This window comes from Kluyveromyces lactis (assembly GCF_000002515.2).
Source record: "Kluyveromyces lactis strain NRRL Y-1140 chromosome E complete sequence".
Classification (NCBI taxonomy): domain Eukaryota; kingdom Fungi; phylum Ascomycota; class Saccharomycetes; order Saccharomycetales; family Saccharomycetaceae; genus Kluyveromyces; species Kluyveromyces lactis.
In genome coordinates this window covers 522,959-545,721 of record NC_006041.1, presented here as the reverse complement: position 1 = coordinate 545,721, position 22,763 = coordinate 522,959, and the positions used below count along the sequence as shown (strand labels likewise).

The following is a 22,763-nucleotide window of genomic DNA, read 5'->3' as shown; positions in this document are numbered from 1 at the left end:
TACGCAAAATATACTAAGAAGTATCACAGAAGACGAATACTGTCAAACTAGAGGAAGCTGAGAAGAATAAACTTTGAAGATCGAGGTATATATAATATATTTATGTACATTTAAAAGATGAAAAGGAGAAGTTATATCTATATTATGAGACGAAAGTGTATGAAGTCATCGATCGAGACAGCAGTTTGTGCTGCAAGCTTGTTTTAATAGGTTTTAGGTCGTAAAAATCATCATCCTGGAATAACATAAGTAGGATCAGGAGTCGTTTGCAATAATTGTGTAAGTTTTTGATCATGAAACAGAAGGTGAGAAATAGATGAGAGGGAAGCGAGGGGAGGTTCTTATTATACAGGGATGTTCCCCACAGGATACTTTAGCGTCTTACGTGCCACATTTTCTTTTTTTTTTTAATATTATTAGTATGTAACAATAGCTCGTGAACAAATCAGTGGTTGAACATTCCATCACCAAACTGTCCATTATGATGTCTATTCTGAGAATGGGGGAGTGGTTGACCATTCATTGTTAGTTGCGGCAAGGATATTTGCGTGCCATTATTGAATGTCAGCATATCAAAATTTGACACTAAATCATCATTCAGACCACTGGTTGACGTGGAATACTGATACGGTTGTGAAGCGGGAAACATGCCAGGGTAGGTGTAGTAGCTTGCTTGCCCAGAGATGCCAGAAATGGACGCTTGCTGAGGTTGATGCTGAGGTTGAGATTGGGATTGTTGAGGTAACTGAGCTTGGACCTGAGAAGATTGGATGGGTTGCTGTTGAGATTGTGCGTTCGAGGAGGCTCTTGGTCTAGAAGATGCCGACCTGACACTGTTGACGGAAACAGTCCTCATATGTTGAGGATGGTCATTACCAAAAACATGGGAAATACTCATTCTTGGCTTGGTTTGAGCGGTAGATGGTTGATTGTTTATTGCATTCAAGCCCACTTCTTCCAAGAGTCTGCGATGCTGTGTGATATTAGATTCTGTGGTCAAAATGTAGCGAACTTGTTCGATAACATGGTGTCTAACGTCTCCTTCCAACATAGGAATAGACAAAACTTTATAAACAAAAGATGGTCCATAATTCGTGTCACTCAACAACTGATATAAGAGCTGAGGTGGTTTAGAAGATATTTCGTTATCCATAGGGCCGAAGATAGTATCTAATATAGCCCTTTTGGCAACTTCATCACCACGATAGTTCAAGATTTTCAAAATTGTTAATGAGGCAAGCTTATGACACCCTAATTCGAAAATATTTGGTAATAATGCCTCAGCAAGTATTGAGTGTCTTTTTGGCAAAGTACAAGTGTCTAAGAACCACGTAACCAAAAGGGCCCCATTGCTATTGGTGGCTAAATATTTCACAAAAAACACAATCATAGCACTAAGTAATAAGAGTTGTTCTTGAGTAATTATGTCATGGGCTTCCAAACAAGCTCTGACTGCACGAGCTCCATATCTATTTTGCACGATATTCCAGAAGTTGGAAACAATATTCTCGAAGATAAAGTTGTTCCAAGGGAAACCAAACTTCAACACACATTGAATAACGTAGTTACCAAATTGATCGTTGAACAATGGGGTACAATACTTATAGACTCCGTTTGCCACATACATTTTTTGTCTTGGGGTATCTGCGTTTGTAATCATCTTTTGACATGCCCAAGTACCATTCTTGTGTACACCCATCGATGTCAAATATACGCTTGTCTTTCTTAACATAATATCTTTAATGACGGAAGAGGCATGTTCAAATAGTTTCTGTACTATAGTATTACCTAAATAGTCCGAACTCAGTTCTGGTATTTCATCCAACATAGCTAGAACTAGCTGTTCAATTTCCAAATCTGACATTTGTCCAGAATCAATACTTTTTCGTAATTCACGAAGCCTTGGGGCATCGAACTCCCTTGTAGATAAGGGCTCAGGTAATGGACCGAAATCAGTAGTATCACTTGTTCCATTGTATTCAATTGCGTTTGCAATGATATGCTGGTACTGAGATGTATCATAATTGATACCAAACTTATTAATAGTATCGTTCAACAAAGTGATATTCTCCTTGAAAGATGGTGGTGGTAGTGGGAATGGACATTGTTCCTTCTCAGAATTACTTGAGGATGGATTGGTAGGTGACACAAATGCTTGAGAGCTCGATTGTGCGTGCGTATTGCCAGTAAAAGAAGGAACGGATACGTTACCTTGCTGTTGGAATTGGACTGCGCCTGAGAATAACTGTTCTTGTAGCAGGGACTGAGGGTTGATGGCAGTAGATTGATGGTTATTTTGCTGTTGAGTTTGCTGAGTCTGAGGTAGTTGTTGATGCATAGGTAAGACTTTTGCAAAGGAAACAGTACTTGGAGCACCGACTAGAGATACTTCTTTACCATTCAAAGCCTCTTTTGCCTTGATGGCAGCTTCCACAGAGGCAAATTCAACAATTGCCATATTAACGCCCCTCAAGGTCCGTGCTGAAATGACAGTTCCAAATTTCAAGCACAACGTTGCCAAACTTGTACTCGTCAAATTGACAGTATTGGACAAATGAGGCTGCTGCTGTTGCAATGAAAAGACATTAGAGATGGATATGGTATTAGTTGGTAATAAGTTTGAAATGTGGTTGATCGATGGTACTGATGGATCAGTTGTCACCCAATTGATCGATCTGGAATCCATGTCATCTTGAACAATTGGGTTGGTAGAAGCAGCAGTGGCTTTTAGTTGTGGATCCATAGAAGGTGGTATAATGAAAGTAGAAGCCCTAGATCTAGTATCCATCTGGTCGTAGGTTGGAGCGTCGGTATAGATACTGGACGCATTTGATTGAGACCTAGGTCTCGAATTCCAAACCCCTCCAATTTGTTGAGATTGGAACTGATGGGCACCAGCTGTTGTTGCTCCAGGTACACCCAAGTTATTAATGTTATTAGAACTTGTGTTCAGATCGAAATAGTTACCAGTTGCCTCATAAGGACTATACGTACCTGGTGCTAAATGGCTGTTGTTATTATTATTATTATTATTGACATTAGTTGGATTAGTAGTTGTTTGAATGCCAGGAGGAGACATTGGATTCACACTCATATCGTTAGGGAACCAAACATTGCCGACATTTGGGACCAACCCGTTGACGTTAGAAGGGCCAGTAATTTGAGATGAAACGGTATTGTTCCTAGTTCTGGAAATGGTATTTGATGCAGTTGGTTGAAGCGGGACGCTGTTTGTGGCAAAAGTGAACGAATCACCGGAAAGCCTTGGTTGTGATGGGACCAAAAGACTTGAACTATCCGGAAGATGAATAGCTTGATTGTAATCTACGTCAAGTGGCGGGGTGATATGTCCAGGCACTGACAAATTAATCTGAGCTATAGAACCCGACTTCGAAGTCTGTTCACTGGTATTTGCAGTCGCATCATCCGAGCTTAACTCACCAGAATGGTTACCTTCTCCCACGGCACTACTACCCTTTGAACCCTTCTTATTATGATGCAATTTCGCACTGATACTAGGTAAAAGATTCGATAGCGTGTTGGAGAATTTCCCTGCCTTGGATCTATAAGAACCTAGCTTCTGTGGCTGGATTGGTAGCTGGTCTATATTATTGCCACCACTTAAGGTGAAATCATCTTCGTATATGGGAATTGTCACTCCTGGATCGATAACTTCCGGAATGTTGGACAATCCTGACATAGAATCGCCGGAAGCTTTCCTCTTCTCCATAACGTGAATTGGATATTTGCGAGAAGCCGGGAAAAAAACCTATTTGCTATTTTTGACCTGTTCCTTGGAAAGTTAGCTTTAGCTCTGATTGATAAGTTTTATATCTCGGTTTTCTAAACACACTAGAGTCGGGTCAATGAAAGTAAGAGCCAATTATTAGATAAAAGTATATCTTTGTCTTCTGAATCGACTACACTAGAATCTCACAGTGAATATACCCTTTTGACTAACTCGGTGAGTGACTGGTTTGGGTTTTTTTAGCAAAACAACTCAATTCTTCTCTAAAGTTTAAATTGGTTCAAATCAAATCAAATCAGCTCTCAATATTTAAAAATGCCTTCTTTATATTTCAATATAGTATGACAATGATGAAATATTAACAAAGTTAGAAAAAACACTAGAACAAATATACTACCATAGCCAGGTAGAATAAAAGGAAGATGAATGAAAAGGGGATCGGATTTTGAAATTTTCTCGATTATTGGAAAACGCCGAACAGAATAAAATAAAGGAAATAGAAGAACGCCGAATGACAGCAAGGCAGTAAGCTAGAAAATCCTGTCAGTTAGGATATTGCTAATGTACTGGCCACAGTACACTGTTTTTTTTATATATAGTACATATGTTTGAAAACCCAGGAACTTTTCAGTATTAACGACGCAGCACAAATTTAGCGCGCATTATGCCCCTATTATGGTGATCTTCAGCTCTTCTCGTATATAGAGAAAAAATGATGATTTACCAGGACAATAAATGATCCAATTCGAATCACACTCTGAGTATTTAGAATTAGAGCCAGTGAAAATAATACGCAAGTATGCCTCTGCGAAGAAGCTTGGTGATTGAAGCTCAAGGTTTATATTTCCTTGGTACTTGTCTTTGCACGCCCTTTCTTTGATTATCTCTGCCAGCGAATGGAAAAGTAATTAATTGTCAGGAACTATGATTATCCGGGTAAGAGCTCGGCACGTGAGTTTCCTCGGATATGAGGCGGAGGTCGGTGGCTGGAGAAAAGAATAAAATATTAATAGAATGAATTTACTTACCCGGAATTACTGCTAGTTGAAAATTTGAAATCACGTGAATACTTATGTAATTATGATCTCGTTTTCCTTTGCCAATTCTGTGTTTTTTTTGGTTTTTCCTCTAATTTGATGTTTACGTATTTCCTAATTCAGATATTGTCAACAAACACTAGGTGATTGACAGGGAAATTTAACATACCCCATCAACAATGGTTTCCATTGTTTACTTGTTTGCCCATTGAATATGTTCATCAACTATAATATATTGTTGTATTTTGTAGGGTTTACATCTTTCATTTCTTTGTTTATACTAGATCTCATTTTTTTTTTGAAGGGAATTGTTTTAACGATTAAATCAGTGATCTTAACTCTCATCACATCTTTGAAGTGGTAATATTCCATTTTATTCGTCGTCAATTTAAGTCCCTTAGTCGAATATACCTGAGCATCTTGGGCAATGCAAATGGAAGACAAAGGCGAGGCACTTAATCCTGATGCAATGTATTCTCTTTTGAAGGAGATTGACCAAGAGATTTCTCACACCGACAATATCAGCATTGATCAACTCCCAGAAGAGGATACCTTGGACAATGAAAAGAAAATTGACGCCAGTGAGAATGTCATTGAAAATACAGAGGAGGAGGCTCTCCAGTTGGGTGACGAGAGTGCAAATACAACTACCGAAATTAAAGAAACATCTTGCACAGAGGACCACGATACTGTCGAAAACACAGAAGATGTCATAAGTATGGCAGAAGGACTCGATAAAGCACCTCTAGAGACTGCTTGGATCAAACACAACTATCAGCAGACTAAACCTGTGGTTTCAAAAAGATTAATCTCAAATGATGGATCAGACACTTCTGTTGAAGATATTAATGCAAGTACCAGAATTCCTTCTTATACTTCCGAAGAAATAACTGGCCTAGAGTTGAAGGATAAGATGGTCACCGATGTAGGTGAAAGATTATCTCATTTCCTAGATCAGAAATATGCTGAGAATCCAAATTTGCCTGCATTGAAAGGAATGCTCTCAATGGCCGATGAAAAAGCCATGGAAGATGACCCAAAAAAGGATAAACCATTGGTGTTCACAATTGAGCCAACTAAACCACTTTTTCCTTCGAAGGAAGTATCTTCAACCATGATTCAAGTCGAAATTCACACTCCTGATGAAGATGATGTTGATGGTGCGGCAGCAGACACCAAAGAAGCAACCAATCTCCTGCTTGATTCTAAGATCCCAGTCACTCCTAACGTCTGCATCAACAGATTCGTAAATAATAACGGGGAAACAAGGGTTTCATCTGGCTCATCGACAGAAGATGCACAAGAACTTAATACGCACAGATTTCAGGACCGGTATCATCTTCTCAGCGGTGCCCAAGCAGTTCCACAACTCCCTCAGTTGCCTGCTTTAACATTGCAGGATTATAAGTCATCAAGTGTTCAAAGCGTTAACGCTTCAAGAATATTTAGTGTTGCAACTACAAATGACAACTACCAGTCGGCAAAAGAATATGATTTGTCCTCAACTGTTGGATGTGAAGAACTCTCTGATGACGCATCAGTAAAGGACTTAGAGATCCCGGAACCGAATGAGTTGCCTTGCTTTCCGACTTTTCAACTGGACTCTACTTCCATGAAGACATCCAGTTCTATGGAAACGGTACAGCATGATAAAGCAAAGTTCAACTCAGACGTCAATATCGCGGATGATACTATGGAACAAATAGAACAAGAGGAGGCAGAATTGATTTCTAACCCGGAGAGAAGTGGAAGTCCTACAAATGATAATATGTCTCAACATAGCCAGAATAGACAGTTGCTGGGCGTATCAGAGGTGTCACAGGCACAACAGGCACCAGAGCACCATGTAGAAATGTCAGTTGAGTTTCAAGACGAAGGAAGAAGGGATATAACCAGTAGCTTCTCGAGAGAAAGTGATCGAATCGAGCTACCACCTTTGCCTCCTATGAATGGACTTTCGACAATGTTTGACCAGGATTTATTCAATGACCATGAGACCTCGCACGAGTCAATTGATTTAACTTCGTCGTCCCACAAGGAGAATTATCTGTCAATTTGGCACTCACAGAAAACAGGGGGCAGTTTTATATCTCCAGCATTGAGCACCAATTCTCAATTTAGTACTCAATCACGTACATCATCAGTGCCGACAAATCATAGCGGAAGTTCATTTAAATTCAAATCGAGAATCATTTCGAATTCTCATGTATTCAAGCAAGAAGCATTTAGACAATTCAGTGATGAGTATGTCCTCAGCACACAAGATGATAGTAAGTTGGATCCGCTAAGAAGAAATACTATCATGTCCAAGCGTATCCAGCAAGAACTCAAGACACAAGCTAAAATGTATCCATTTGCTAATAAATTTGCTTTGGATGAAAGTTCGGAACCAAGTATACACAACGAATCAATTATTACTGGGGACATTTCGAGAACAAGTGACAAGGCGGTTGACACTACAAACATTTTATCCCATAAGAATTTGACACTTTTGCCGCCGCAATCAACTGAAACTGTATTTTCGTCCTTTTTAGACAATTTTGATAAAGACGACTTTGAAGAGAAGTTGGCAGAAGAATCTCGATTGAACTCAAAGAAGAATCTTCAAACTACTTGGGGTCATTTCCGAGACGTCAGTTCTGGTAATGTAGATATTAAGGCAACTCAGCAACAGATTGCTGAAGTTCTTCACAATCAAAACGAAGATGTCGTTCAAGTGGGGTCGCATATTCAAGATGTTAAGGTGTTACTCGGGAATGAAATTGAGGGATACGATGTTCAAAAATCAGTATCGGATCTGTCAGTAGAGACCACAAAAAAATCGCCAATTAAGCACGTAGGATCACCCTTCAAAGTGAAAGCTCGATCTGAAACACCACCTCAATCGCCCGTAGTCTACGAAAGGGATACTACAGAAGTAAATGAAGGACTGCAGCGAGCTCCGACGACATCATTAGCTTCTGTTTATCTAGAAAACTCCCTTCAAGAATTTGAATCCTCGGAGCTTCAAGATCATGGCAAACTATACTTGAAACTAAAGAGTATCAATTCGCTTCGTTTACAACAAATTAAACGCCATAATGCAAAGTATTGCATAGAGTTTGATAATGGAAAAGAGGTTATTGAAACACCGTGGGAATCCATTCCGGAAGATGGTCCTATTAAAATGAGTCAGGAATTTGAAGTAAACATGGAATCAAATAACGTCACTTTATTCATGACTATGAAAATTCGATACACAAGCCCTCAAAATCAACTAACTGAGGTTGTAGAGAAGATTCCTATCAAGAAACGATTTGCGTTCGGCAAAACAAAGTATAGGCTTGAGAAAAGGTTTGTTACTAAGAAATTGAAATATGACGATTGGGACTTCAAATTCGCAAAGGATGGTTCATTTGCACGCTGCCAGGTAAATGTCAATAAAAATATGCTGAAACAAATCAAATACAAAACAAATGAGCTACACTTTGAATTCCTCAATGAATGGGAGCGCGAATTTGATGAGAAAATCGCACAAACATATAAAGAAGACGAATTATGGAAACTTCCTCGGAAAAATCCATCTAAGGTTTGCTCTCTTACAGTTGATGTGATGTATCTTCCAAGAACTTCGTCCATGGAAAGATTCCCAAAGAATCTGAAGGCAGTTCAGAAGTGTTGCGAGAAGTATCTTGAACAGCAAAGGGTCAATAATGAAGGATTCCTGTGGCAAGAAGGCGGTGATGTAGAGGGAATGTTGAAAAGAAGATATATGATTTTGAAAGGCACTGAACTTATAGCTCATGACGAAGTTACCAGAAAACCACAAACTTTGTTGAATCTTCTAAACGTAGTAGATATATACTCTGATGGTAAAACGGCAACTGGAAAACAAATGAGAAACTTTACTGATATGGTACTTTTCAGCGATTGCTTCAAACTCCTTTTTGCAAATGATGAAGTTATAAATTTTAACGCTGATTCTAATCTTTTAAAACAACAATGGGTTGAAATTTTGACCAGCGTTGTTGAACTGAATAAATTCCATCAACCATGGATCAAAAGAGTTTTTGAAAACGAACAATACAACATTACTTTTTAAACTGTTATAGTATTCAGATATATAGTTTGTCTTTGCCATTTTTTTTGAAGTATAGTATATTAATGTCATTTCTCTAATTATAACAAATGTCAACATGAGGTCTTTAAAACTAAGCTGTGTTACAATTCCATCAAGGAATCGAAAATACATGTACATGTCCGCTATATATCATTAATGTTGCTTGCAATCAATACGAGCCTCAAGCACTAAATTTCATTTCTTGTCGTTGAGATTATTATTGTTGTTGTTGTTAATGTTGTTCATGTTGTTCATGTTGTTCATGTTGTTCATGTTGTTCATGCTTGATACATTTTGATTTTGCATGTTATTCATCATACCCGGAAATGGAAATCCTGGGAAACCACCAAACATGGGGGGAAGTCCCATAGGCGGAGGAGGAGGTTGGATTGTATTCTGTACAGGTTGTCCTGAACCTGGATCATTTAACTTTCCTTGCTGCTGTAAAGCTAGGAGGTTCATCAAAATCTTTTGTGGGTTGTATTCTTTCGTCAAATGTTCTTGTCTATGTAAATATTCCATCCAAGTCTGTTCATTAAATCCATAATTGAAATAATCTGAAATATTCGCTCCTGGTTGTCTCCAGGGCTTCTCCTTTAGAATTTCTGGATCGATCTGTACTATAGGTTTCCCATCGAATTGTGCATCCGGGTTCAAATCAATAGTTTGTTGTTGCTGCTGCTGCTGTTCAGGTGGTATTGAACCCTCCTGTACAGGAACCACGTCCGATATACCAGCCACTGCTGCAATAGCATGATCCGCTGTACCAAGAGGCGTTGTGTCTGTTATAGCAGATATCTGGGACTTACCAGAATCTATCTTAGAGGTATCGTTACCAGTTCCGATGATAATCTCAACATCTGAATCTGAGTCACTGCTGTCATCCTCATCTGATGAACTATCCTGATTGGAGGCCTCACTCTCTACCTCATTCGTATTACCTTCCGGTACATCATGAGCTAGTATCTTGGGTGTTTCTTCGACCTTTTGTCTTTTCAATGCAGGACCCTCTTGCTTTGCGACTACGTTAGAATCCTCCTCATCGCTGTATAGAAACTTATCGTCTTCATCCTCACTGCTCATAACGATTCGTTTCTATATGTCGTTCGTGGACTGGTAGAAGATTTATCAATAAATGCTTGGAAAGTTTGGAAGGCTGCGCAACCCAAAAGGTATCTTAACAGGAAGATAGTTCTTCTTCTCATATAGAAATCAACTAATAGTTAACTCTCAATGCTAAGATTTACCAAAATGATGCTGTTAAATCGACGCATATCCGGGTAAATTATTGTCGTATTCAATGACAAACATTTCTAATGAATATCTGTCACCGGACAGCGGACAGCGACTCAGCTTGTTTGGACGGAATGTATAATATGGGTTAAATGTGTAGCTAATGAGAATACATGATTTACAGAAGAATTAGATGTGCATGTTGCGGACAGTATCGATTTCCGATGTTAACGAACTTGAAAGAATATGCGATGGTAAGAATTAAAGATATGGAAAAGTAACAAGGGAAACCAAAGAAAAAAGTGCATCTTATTGACGAAGCATAATACTTTGTCCTGTTTTTTCAGAGTAAAAGTGTGAATTAATTAAAAAAATTGACAGAAAACAACAGAGGAAACAAACATTACAGGCGAGTGAGTGTCTTTAATGTGTTGAAAAGAGTCAGACATTGTTGAGAATGAATGTTCAAAAAAGTCGATTGTAAACTGCAATTGAGAAGTGAATGTTCTTTTTTGAAGTGTTTATGGGACCTGTAAGGTTGACTAAACATGGTCACCTTGTGTCCGCACCCACAGAAACAAAGTAAAAAAAAAAATGGAAGGTAATTTGAAATGAAGTAGAGAATTAGAAAGGAATGAATGTAAGAAATATGATGAAGAAGGAAAAAAATATGCAGGTGTATCATACAGGCAGTCTATAGCAAAGGGGGAAAAATAATATCTGGATAAAAGGATGAGGATTGTTCCATCAAAAATACGTCTTGGAGAACTTGTAATCAATTTCTTGGAATCTAATCTTATCGAAATAATCCAAATCGTTAGAATCAGCCAAGAAATACCCAAAATAAGGTAGTAACTTGTTAGTTAGCGTGTAAACAAACTGATCCTTTTCCGAAACGACCGAATCTTTCTTTGAAGATGAAGAGGAGAACATGATGGGTGCCACCAATGCACGTTGCTGTTTTTTCTTCACTGGAGCCATGCACTGCAAGTCATTGTCCAAATCTTGCTCGTCTTCTTCCAGTAACACGTTGATACTTCTTGTAGAAGAGAAAACAGAACTGTGTCTTGTGTCAGCCAGTGAAGGTGGTGTAGAAGAAGAACAAATAATTCTCTGTTCATCTTCTTCTTCAAAACTCGTCTGTAAAAATTTCAAATTGTGAACGTGAATCAAATGGACAGGCTGAGTATGGATCATCGACGGCATATGGATGGACCTTGGCTGTAAATCGTGTCGACTGATAACATGCTTCTCATGAAAATCAAGGCTTACATCATCTTCGAGATCAGAAAGTGCCAATTCACCATGCCATTCCATGTTAACTCCACATTCTTGCAGGTCGTCCAGTTTCAAATAGCTAGAAATATCCAGCTCGCAGTGCATTGTATTGGGTAAAGTATATTAAGCTTCTATGGTAACCAGTTAGTATTTCACTATCAGTTTTTTTTTATGCACGGTAATGAGGCAACCGATAGAAAAAGAAAGACAGACAAGAATATGTCAAAAGCCTCAAAAACGATAGACCTATATATAAGCTTGGTAGATAGCATTCCACTTCAAACTGCATATACTAAAGTTAGATAAAACTAGATTTATCCTAAAATAATTCCCAAATTAACCCTAAATCATGTCATATCGTATCATGCCCAGTTACATCTAGATCCAGAAACAAGGTGGAAACAGGAGTAAAAACAATATTGAGACTGGGATAAACTAATAAAACTAATTAACTAGTTAATTATAATGCAAGAATTTACCAGATAGAACCGTAGCATGAAACAAGGGCGGTATTAACTGTAAAAAAAATAATTTTTTTTTCTGATCTGATTTGATTTAATTTGATTTGCAGTTTAGAGCCAAGATAAGACACGCGAAGTGAAATAAGCGCAGGATAAATTTTGATTTGAAGGGGACAAAAAGCAGCACAGTACTTAAGAGTGACATTTCAGGCGTTTCCGTATGCGGTAACGCAATATAATTAAGACATACCTATAGTATTAGGGAAAAGCACGCGCCTTCCCCGCTCATAAATCTCTGTATGGCGTAGCGGAACTTTACATTGTTTGAACAATTTTTTTATTCCGTTTAGTATAGAGCCTCACCCCTGGGAACATTCTCTACAGTAATGTGCATATTTCAGGGGGAGCTGATCTTACATTGAGACAAGACAAGACAAGATATCGACACAGAATAATAGCACTTTGTCTATTATTCTGTAGGTTGTTTGACTTGTTTGACTACCGTTAACAATTGCTTCCGTTTGACAAGAGACTGGTTTCGGGTTGTCACTGGGTTGAGACGGCACTGACACTTGGTTTTTGCTTTGATCGAGCAGACGTTAATACGGGCAGCACGGAACAATATTACTTTGCTTAGAGTTGTTAGTAGCTGTGAGTGATCTTCTGTTATGTTTTGTATTTGGTACGTCAATACTATATTCTTTCTTTTCGAAAAAAAAAGGGAAGACACATATATCATCTCTTTACCCAAAAGGGTAAAGAGTTGTTACAGTAGTCGTGTTTGAGCGGAGATCTTAAGGATCAAGCTCCCCCCTGGCATTACGGGGATTCGGAGATTACACTGGCGAATTCCATCTTTAACAGCGATATACATTCGTACAGAGTATTATCCTCCAATATTCCGTATACACTGTATTCTATTCTTTTCAATTACCCAAATATAAGGAAGTGTCCAATGGGGGAATCATCGCGATGTCATGAAGATGTGAATGGTAGATTCGGCACTCCAGGATGTTTCTATTCATTTTTTCTATATTTCCGGACTGTTTGGGTGTACGGGTGTAGTAATTTACCCTTACACCCTGTGTATTCTCAGAATTATTTGTATTTTTAGAATATTTCCCTTTTCGGATTTTCACATCCCAACTTTTTCTCTTTTTCTTACAGTTTAACAAAAAATCTACTATCCTCTTTTCGGTCTACGCTTGTTTTAGTGGACAGTGGATCTTTCATCCTCACAGTTTTTTCAATTCTGCAAACTTGACGAGTTTCAAACTCATTTACAATACCAACCAGTTTTCATCTTTAGCAAGTGATTAGAATTTAAAGATTGTATAGGTTGTTAACTACGTTTTATAGTTGTTCATATTCACTCTTATATACCCTCCAGAAACCAAGCAAACACAAAGAAACCAAAATGTATGATACCTAATGCACACCGCGCACAGTTATGGGGCCGAAGAACTCAGTGATCGATATAACAAGTTGAACTATGAACTATGATAGACTAGACGATGAGGATTGAAGAAGACGAAGAAGAAGCAGACTGATACGATACAGGCAGACTGACCTGTTCACTAGGAGATGGAATCAACATAGAAGAAGTGTAGTGACAAATGGGTAACTGGAATTATACCATAAGCACAAGAAACTACAGCTAGATGCAAAATTCCAGTGTGATGATTTATAGTGTCAGCTCCACACGCACGACAGCAGAATAAATGACGATCTATTAGACCTCCTCCCCCAAAAAAACTGTTGTTCCTTTAATTGCAACAATTTTACTAACTTTTATATCTGTGTTATTACCCATTCTACCTGTGGTATCGATTCATTACCACCCATTATGTGAACAAATTGAATCGAACTATTGGAATCGGACGTAATGAATACACAATTCATTTTATATTCAGGGCTAAAAGAACTAAGAAGGTTGGTATCACTGGTAAGTACGGTGTCCGTTACGGTTCCTCTTTGAGAAGACAAGTTAAGAAGTTGGAAGTTCAACAACACGCCACTTATAACTGTTCTTTCTGTGGTAAGACTTGTGTTAAGAGAGGTGCTGCTGGTGTCTGGTCTTGTTCTTCTTGTAACAGAACCATCGCTGGTGGTGCTTACACTTTGTCTACCGCCGCTGCCGCTACCGTCAGATCTACCATCAGAAGATTGAGAGACATGGCTGAAGCTTAAGCTTGTTGCATCGTATAATCATGTTATAAGTATCCTTCAATAAAACGTATCTTTCCACTTTGTGTTATTTTATATTCCATCTACCCTATATAACTGATTTAGGCGTGATGGTCGAGTGTTCATCCTCGCGTCCAGCCAAATACCTTGGACCGGCTCCCAGGCCAGCCTATTTGAAAGTCACGTGAATTAATTACCCGGCTGCTGATAGCCTTCCGTTGTTTCTCCCCTTAAGGAATTTCTTTACTTTCTGATGGTAATTAGAATATGTAACATGTAATGATGATACAATGTTGATAGTTTGATAGTAAAAGTTGTAAGCAAGCTCTTGGTTGACAAAAGTTAACAGCATTCAGCCATATCCCACTCAGGTTTTCTTTGAATATGTCGGATGTTAAAGAAATTATAGCTAAGGTACGTTTTTTCTCCATCATTTATGTTGAAAGGTCAAATCAATAAGTCTAGGAAAGTATGATGACAATGGTTGACCTTATTCTCGCCTGAACCCCTAATACTAACAATAAACATATGCAAACCCTAGCCATAATGTGATGAAAGAGGAAGTGATTTATCATTCGTATTCTCTCTTTTTCACTTAATGGTATGGAAACATATCTCATGTCATTTTTGTAATAGGCCGAAAAGAAGGCTAAACCATCATCAGGATTTTTCAGTTTCCTTAGCGGTTCAGACTCTTACCGTTACGAAGAAGCAGCAGATCTTTATATCGAGGCTGCAAACCTCTATAGGCTAAGAAAGGAGTTGGATCAAGCGGGTGATACTTTCTTGAGGGCAGCAGAGTGTCAAATACAGGCTTCTAATGAAGATGAAGCAGGAAATACGTATATCGAAGCCTACAAGTGTTTCAAGACAGGATCTTCTCCAGCACAAGCTGCTGAGTCCTTAGCCAAGTCGATAGATATTTTCACAAGAAGAGGTCAGTTTAGAAGAGGTGCCAACTTCAAATTCGAATTGGCTGAATTACAAGAACAGCAATTACAGGATTACCCAAGTGCCATTGCCAATTATGAAACAGCTGGTGATTGGTATTTGCAAGACCAAGCTATTGCTCTCTCGAATAAATCCTACATTAAATGCGCCGATTTGAAAGCTTTGAACGGTGATTATTTGGAAGCTACCGAGATCTTAAAGAAAGTCGTTGAAAATTCATTGGGGAATAAATTAAGCCAGTGGTCGCTCAAAGAGTACTTATTGAAGATTGGCCTATGTTACCTTGCTGCTGGTGATGTTGTAGCTGCAGATAAAAGTTTGAACGAATCACAATCGTTGGATCCATCATTCTCTCAATCAAGGGAGTTTGAGTTACTATCAAACGTAATTGAAGCTGTAAGGGAAGGTGATACTGAAAAATTATCGCAAAAGATCTACGAATATGATAGGTTCAATAAGTTAGACCATTGGAAAACAACTATACTCTTGAAGGTGAAAAATACAATCGTCGAGGCGGATGACGATCTACTATAAAATGGTAATATTCAACTCATTCTCTTGTAATTGTATTCTTTTCTCTAACACAACTGTCACTTTTTTGGTGGAATAATTATTTTATAAATGGTGTATACCCATTTGTACAACCACATCGAGTGGTTTGTTTCACGTTAACGTCTTTCATTTCCCATTATCAACTATATCGATGCAAATAAGCTTGCCATCTGGCTTGGACGTTTGGAAATTTTGAAGATGTTAATGGTAACGAAAATGTTTTTTAAGCTTCTGACGAACGGCTCCCTTACCGTTTTGAATAAATATACAATTAAGTAAGAAATGTATCACAATTTTTTACATCTTCTTACGGTAAGAAACAAACCTAATATTTCAGAATGCTGGTACAATTTTTAATGAATATGATGATACTTCCTCAGCAAATCTACTAGATGAGCCTACGCAAAAGGCAGTTGATTGATAATATCACTAGATGAATGAAAACACATCAACTGAGGGGTAACATGATCTCTAAAACGTTCAGATAAGAGGACCCTTTCGCATCTTTCCGTAAAAAAAGTATGCAAGTGTAAGAAAAGAAATCAAAAGAATGAAAACCTCAACAGATGCGTTTCCGTTCTTACTGGATCCTGGAGATTGCGGACTATTACTGATTATCCTGAGCATTCGACGAAATTCAATAAGGACATCTTTCATACAACCGGATTAATTTTGTAAACTACATGGTTTAATATTCATAACGGTATTCCGGAATAATAACCATTTTCAGCAAAATGGATGTGACACAATGCTAAAACGAAAGCGGCTGTTCTTAAATTACTCAAACGATGTGGCGAAGTGCCTGGGAGTCAGTAATGTTGGCATAGTCTTTCTTTTTTTAGAGTACCTAATGATTAAATTCCTTCTAGTATTATGGTTAGAGAAAAAGAAGTTCAATACAGCGGGACATCTTTCCACCAGAACACCAAGAACATGTGGTAACGCAGCATAGATGAGGTGTGAACACAGTATACAAGTAAAACTGATAGCACCTATGGAGCTTCAACAATAGAACCATGAGATGCCACACACCAAATCAAGATCTTAAACGGAGAGGCATAACATTTCTTAATTGGTTATTCCAAACTATATCGAGATGAAGTGTATCTTGATTATTAACTGAGAGTGATGAACATTAGACACAAGGATATATCGAACTATAGCCAGTTGTAAACGGGAAAACAATGCTCATTCTTGGGTCGGATGAACCTTTCATCCCGCTTTGCATCGAAACAACTTTAATTTGAATGGATGCTAGTACGTAAATTGGTCGGTCGAACGCCAACTCTCTATTGACACACGGCAGTGCCGTTTGAATAGCCTAAAAACAGCATAACATCCGTTCGAGATGCGTCAAATGCGCAGTAGATGTAGTCTTCCGTCCTCGAGCAGCATCTCAGTAGCAAAAAAAAAAGAAATGCGGATGAAAAACCAAAAATTTCAAAAAAAAAGAGGGTCGAAAATACAGGAGACGGAAGCGTCTAATTGTGCATACATGGAAATAATGCATGTTTTGTCAGTTCCGCAAATAGCGGATAAAAATAGTATGAACATTGTAGATATATATTGTAGATACAGGGGAGATTGACTGAGAACATCCCGTGAACGTAAGAAATGATAGCAAAGCTTTATACATTCTAGTTGACTACATTGATTAGGGTCCCTTTTGAGACTTTGTCAATTTTCGTTCTAGTTTGATCCGATAATTGTAATCATTTTATGTTTGCTCATTCAGCTCAACGCAAAAGCTCGATTTTAAAGCCAAAGTTACATCGAGGCTAGCTTGGCCCTGATGTAAGACATAATGTTTCCTCTCACGTTACAAATGAATTGTAAGAGCGACGTATTACTGCTTCGCTCATCCAATAGATACCCACAGCTTTTTCTTTTTTTTAACCTTCTTGAATCCTTTTTCTTTTTCAGAACGTTTGTATGTTTGTTTGACAGTTTCAGATAAAAAATGGCATCGGTATGCAGAAAGGTCAAAACTGGGTGTGATTTAAAGTAATCTAAGTAATCGAATTGGGTTAAAGATTCCAATTATGAATAAAAAAGGTTTCCAGCACACTGAGTTCTCTTACTTGTTCTACGTGAGTTATACTCCCTTAAAGCTCGAACAAATCAAAGTTTATGCTGTACCATGGATGCTACGGGGAGATGGCTTAATCCGGACTGTTCTGAGCCTGTTTGATTGATTATTAACATCTAAAAGCCAAGCCTTTATTTTTTAGTTTTATTCATGCATTCGAGAATTCAGTAAAAGGACATAAGATGGGTACGTTGATGTCTGCGAGACTAGGGTCTGCACACCCCCATTTTAATGGTATTTTTGCAATTGAATAAGTTTAATTGTAGTATGAAGAAAGGGCTAGAAGCTTTATCAAACTATTAAACTCTTGGCAGAGATGGGGTTTTCATATCTATTCGATGTTTTCTTTTTTCCTTTCTGTCAGATTCGCACCAGCGAAAGTAATAAACGTAGAAATAAGAACATTCGATACAATAGCAGAGTATCTATGATACGAGGCTAGTGGGGTTAAGGATGATATATCAGGTTACGATAGATCCGCCACTTTTTTCCAAGTTAGAACGGAATGGAAGTAAATCGATATCGTATTCGGACATTTCTTGATATTGCCTGTCAGTAGGGAGCGATATTACAACGTTAGCATTCGCAATTTGAGGGATATCAGATAGGTACGTTAGATTCTTTTGCCAAATTTATTTTATCAGCTTTCCGGTATGGATCTTCGTCATCATCTCGGATTTCTGATATGTATATATAATAGCATCATTCTTGAGAAACTATTTGAGCATTTTGGACCCATCAATGGTTTAATATATGGATTTTAAACTTTTACTGTCTCGTTTTTATCAACTCACCAAGTATAACATCATATTTTTCACCAAGGTAAATCACGAAGGCTCTAGGAACATAATCGATGAGATCCTCCAAACTGCAATTTATTTTGACATTTTTGGTGGTGTTCCTATTAAATGGGGTGTCAGCATCTGTCAAAACTGATCTCTTTACCCCCAGAAGTTCTGCTCTGAAAATCACACAGGCATGTACACAATCATTGGCATCGGTAGCAACATTCTGCACCGCGAAAAAGGCTGCGACATGTTTCTGTAAGAACGTTGATTATGCGGGGTCATACTTTTACTGCGTCTTCCAACACATAGAAGATGACTCGACTAAAAAAGAGTTCATGAACACTGTGAATCAGACATGCAATGGTTACAGTGAAAAGAAGATCCTTGCCGTATACGAAAACGCTACGTCTCATTTGGTAAAGGTAAGTGACGTCCCACACTTTAACAAATCGGTTCCAATCTCGTTCCCTGTGTATTACAGTGAAAAGTTCTATAATAATTACTACGATACCATGGAAAACTTTTATAATAGTTACCATCACTCATTTTATTACGGGGCAGTTCTATCAGCATATTTCCCAGTTATATTTTTCTTTGGTGGTCTTATCCATTGGTTGAAAGTGTTCTTCCCACAGAAAACTAACTCAGTTAGAAGAGCTATGAAAAAGGTATGGATTGTTAGAGTGTTCGAAAAGCATGTTACCATTCCCTCTCTGTTTAACGGAACGCATGCTGCTCCTGAGCCAGTAACTGGTGGACACTATCCGACAAGGTTGCAGTCAATATTTATAACGGCATGGTGGTGCTTGACATTTATCTTCCTTTGTACGAATTATCGTTCACATATTGCAGGCAGTAAAACCTATCCCTCAAAGTCAATATACTTGAGTCGTCTTATCGCTGATAGAGCAGGTATCATGGGAGTTCATTTGATGGTTATAACATTCTTCTTGTCTGGCCGTAATAACATATTTTTATGGTGGACTGGCTGGAAGCAATCTACTTTCTATGCATACCATAAAGCTGTTGCCCGTGCTACTGTCTTAGTTGTCTGTGTGCATGCAATTGGGTACGTAATTAGATCTTCATTGCTTAAGCACTACCACCGTAATCTTATGAAAGGATACTGGATATGTGGTGCTTTTGCATTGGTTGCTGCCAGTACGATGGTGATACAGGGTCTCGGGAGATTAAGAAAACTTAACTACGAAATTTTCTATATCCTCCACGTCTTTTTGGCTCTATTGGTTTTAATCATGACAGCATTTCACTTGAAGAAAGAAGAATACACGTTATTCTCCTATATTATGGGTGCGTTCTGGGCATTTGATAGATTTGCAAGAATCGTCAGAATTCTCTATTTCGGTGTGAGAACCGCAAAAGTGACTGTTATTCATGATGAAGTCCTTATGATCTCGATTCCTAGACACAAATACTGGCCAGTTTATCCTGGTGCATTCGGGTATATTTATTTCATGAAGCCAACTATTTTTTGGCAATCACATCCATTTTCGATCATTCCTAGTGAAGATGGGAAGCATATAAACTTCTACATCAAGGTGAAGAAGGGTGCTACGAAAACAATTTTGAAGCACGTCCAAAAACAAAAATCACAAACTGCTGAAATTAAGGTAATGTTCGAAGGACCATATGGGAGTGAAAAACCATTAGACCATTACAGAGACATATTGTTCTACAGCAGTGGGAATGGTATTCCAGGAGTGTATCCATATGTGATGAATTTATTGAAGGATCCAGAGAATCGTGACAAGAGTATCACACTGTATTGGATCATTCAGCACATTGAGTCTGTTGAGTGGTTTATGGACGAGTTGGCAGCGTTGCAAAACTACTCCAACGTTGAAACGGTCGTATACGTCACAAGGCATCCGGGACAACCAGTTTTCGAAGTCTTCGATAAGGAAAAGGCAGACAAAGAAGAAAGCACCGTGGATGAAATGACAAACTCGATCGATGGATCTGAAGAGTATATTAAAGTGTTGCCAAACGTTGAGTTTAGGTACGAAAAGCCAAATATTGAGGAATTGGTGAGATCCGACGTTTCAGATCTGGGATCCACAGACGTTGCCGTTGTCAGTTGTGGTCACAATGCAATTTGCGACACCATTAGAAGAACAGTCGCGGATATCTCTGGAACAAGAACTTCTGGTACACTTGATTATATTGAAGAACTTCAAGCGTGGTAGTTGACCTGGGAGAATTCCTTTGGGGAGAATCCCTCTTATTGTATAATATTTTTATCTCTTCTGGTTTGGTATCATCCACACATGATCTAAACCATTCATAACTTATGATTTATTACTATCCGAAAGATTCCACTACCAGCGAATCGGGAATAAGCCTAGTTGAGTAACTTATGTCTTATTTCCTTACAATTCTGTTAGCCACGAGCGGAGAGTCAAGTGTTTTCCGGTTCCTGCTTATATATATATATCTTTTCTAATCCACGTGATTGAAGGAGCAGAATGTAGAAATGGCACTGGATCATCTCTCTTTAAAGGCCGTAAAGGCCGGGCATAGCCATGGCCATTCCTGAAGCCCATTATGAGATGAAGAACGTCAGTACATAGCGGACATGCAGCAATTAAGTGTTCCGGTTAACAAGAAGCGCTGTCTAAGCCCCGTTCGAACTCTTTTCCCATTCCAATATTGACTGCAACTAACCCTTTCTCTCTTTATTTAATAAGTTCTCAATGACAGTTAAGAGTGTTTCAGATTAAGAAACACAATTTGACTTTCGAAGTATAAAAACAGAAGAATTTGTCGAAAGGGGATACTCTCTATATCTTTATTCCCACAACGTGTTAACACCAGTTGAAAGTCACCTGAAGGCGCCCTGGCGTGCTACTGTATATAGATCAAGTTACAACATTCAGTATATAGTGAGGGTTTCCTCAGCTGTTGAGCTCACTTCTGCCTGTTGCTCTGCTCTGCAGAGCAGAGCAACAATAGCATTGGTAAGAGTCTTCCCAGCTCATCGTCCCAGGAAAGCACAGGCCTGCTGGGAATCTACAAACGTCCACTTTGTCTTGTCTTAGCTCATCGCTTCTCAATTTTTCACCAGAAATTACCTATTCCATCGATAGCTTCGTATCACTTAACTTTTTTTAGGGAGTCACTGTCATTATATAACGACAGAATATGGAATTTCGGTATATATAGCATGAACAGATATGAGACTTGTTTTCAATGAACAGTTTTACAGATTGATTTGAAGTTTTCAAGTGTTTGGAAACAGGGGAACGGTAACGTCCAGTGTTACTTCGTTGTTTCTACAAATTTTCTTCTGGCAAAGGTTTAAGGTGAGAGAGTCTCAATCCTTTTTGATCAGGTTTCGGTTTTGGGCCTGGTTATCCGGTATCTGGTACTAAGAGGTTTTTCAGGCCTTGCAAAGCGTTTTAATCTGACTTATTCTGATTGACAAGTGATGGGAATCAGTTGCTGTGTTTATATTGAGAAGCCATCTGGCGAGGATATTTGTCTGAAACATAAGCATGATCGGTTTGTTATATACGGATGCCGTAATTGTAGGACACATTTGTCATCGAGTACACAGCTCATGTCTAAAGATTATCGAGGTAAGACCGGGGATGCGTATCTTATGAACGAGGTGCTTAATGTGTATGAGGGGGAAAAGCAGACGCGATACATGATTACGGGGAAGTACATAGTTTGCGACATATACTGTTCTACTTGCGGAGCGCTGGTGGGTTGGAAATATTTGAAGAGCGAGAAGAGCAACCAGCAGTACAAGGAGGGCAAGTATATTTTGGAACTACTTCCCATAACTCAATGTAGATGATAGTTAAGAGCCAGGAATTTGACAGATTTCTGCCTCTCTTATCCTTGGACCATTTTCCTATGACTTACAACCGAAATGCAAATGCTAATGCAAATGCAAATTCAACACAAAACAAAACAAAAAATACACTTTAACTAATGTTCACTCAACCTGATCAACTTGTTATCATGCTAATATCTACACGGTTTTCTTCTAATGTCTCGAAAAATTGGTATGAGAATTTGGGAATGGGCTTTAAAATTAAAAGAACATATACACTGTTAGTCTCTATTTTTGTCACTTAAACTTTCAATTCTCAATTAACATAAACGTTTGAATCACCCATTGGCTATCTGTGATACCCTTTAACTGTGAATGGTTGGTTCAATTTCTCTGTTCTCCCTATTTTTACTTTTATATATCATCTTCTTCTCTACTACTGGATAAATTATATATGTTGTTTAACGTCAATACTTTTACTTGCTTAAAAACACTATCTAGATAGTGCGCCAAAGACTATGTCTTCGGCATCAATCCT

The 22,763-nt window shown here is 38.4% G+C and overlaps 8 protein-coding genes across 8 annotated transcripts; 5 read left to right on the top strand and 3 right to left on the bottom strand.

Moving 5' to 3' along the window:
- Positions 1–445: 445 nt before the first annotated feature.
- On the bottom strand, positions 446–3,730 carry JSN1 (Jsn1p; the record flags this gene model as incomplete). Its single annotated transcript, XM_454218.1, has 1 exon — positions 446–3,730. The coding sequence occupies one exon, from the start codon at positions 3,728–3,730 to the stop codon at positions 446–448; it is 3,285 nt and encodes a 1,094-aa protein (XP_454218.1).
- A 1,482-nt stretch (positions 3,731–5,212) lies between these two features.
- On the top strand, positions 5,213–8,866 carry BUD4 (Bud4p; the record flags this gene model as incomplete). Its single annotated transcript, XM_454217.1, has 1 exon — positions 5,213–8,866. One exon carries the CDS (start codon positions 5,213–5,215, stop codon positions 8,864–8,866), a length of 3,654 nt encoding a protein of 1,217 aa, XP_454217.1.
- Positions 8,867–9,079: 213 nt separating this feature from the next.
- FIP1 (cleavage polyadenylation factor subunit FIP1) lies at positions 9,080–9,967 on the bottom strand (the record flags this gene model as incomplete). The annotated part of the gene is made up of 1 exon (XM_454216.1): positions 9,080–9,967. One exon carries the CDS (start codon positions 9,965–9,967, stop codon positions 9,080–9,082), a length of 888 nt encoding a protein of 295 aa, XP_454216.1.
- Positions 9,968–10,864: 897 nt separating this feature from the next.
- IME1 (transcription factor IME1) lies at positions 10,865–11,500 on the bottom strand (the record flags this gene model as incomplete). The annotated part of the gene is made up of 1 exon (XM_454215.1): positions 10,865–11,500. One exon carries the CDS (start codon positions 11,498–11,500, stop codon positions 10,865–10,867), a length of 636 nt encoding a protein of 211 aa, XP_454215.1.
- Positions 11,501–13,273: 1,773 nt separating this feature from the next.
- On the top strand, positions 13,274–14,046 carry RPL43B (60S ribosomal protein eL43; the record flags this gene model as incomplete). The annotated part of the gene is made up of 2 exons (XM_454214.1): positions 13,274–13,275; positions 13,770–14,046. Coding segments are annotated over 2 exons (279 nt in total).
- A 381-nt stretch (positions 14,047–14,427) lies between these two features.
- SEC17 (alpha-soluble NSF attachment protein SEC17) lies at positions 14,428–15,528 on the top strand (the record flags this gene model as incomplete). Its single annotated transcript, XM_454213.1, has 2 exons — positions 14,428–14,457; positions 14,680–15,528. The coding sequence occupies 2 exons, from the start codon at positions 14,428–14,430 to the stop codon at positions 15,526–15,528; spliced, it is 879 nt and encodes a 292-aa protein (XP_454213.1).
- A 2,960-nt stretch (positions 15,529–18,488) lies between these two features.
- On the top strand, positions 18,489–20,630 carry KLLA0_E05897g (ferric reductase family protein; the record flags this gene model as incomplete). The annotated part of the gene is made up of 1 exon (XM_454212.1): positions 18,489–20,630. The coding sequence occupies one exon, from the start codon at positions 18,489–18,491 to the stop codon at positions 20,628–20,630; it is 2,142 nt and encodes a 713-aa protein (XP_454212.1).
- A 1,241-nt stretch (positions 20,631–21,871) lies between these two features.
- On the top strand, positions 21,872–22,246 carry MOH1 (Moh1p; the record flags this gene model as incomplete). The annotated part of the gene is made up of 1 exon (XM_454211.1): positions 21,872–22,246. The coding sequence occupies one exon, from the start codon at positions 21,872–21,874 to the stop codon at positions 22,244–22,246; it is 375 nt and encodes a 124-aa protein (XP_454211.1).
- Between the last annotated feature and the right edge of the window lie 517 nt (positions 22,247–22,763).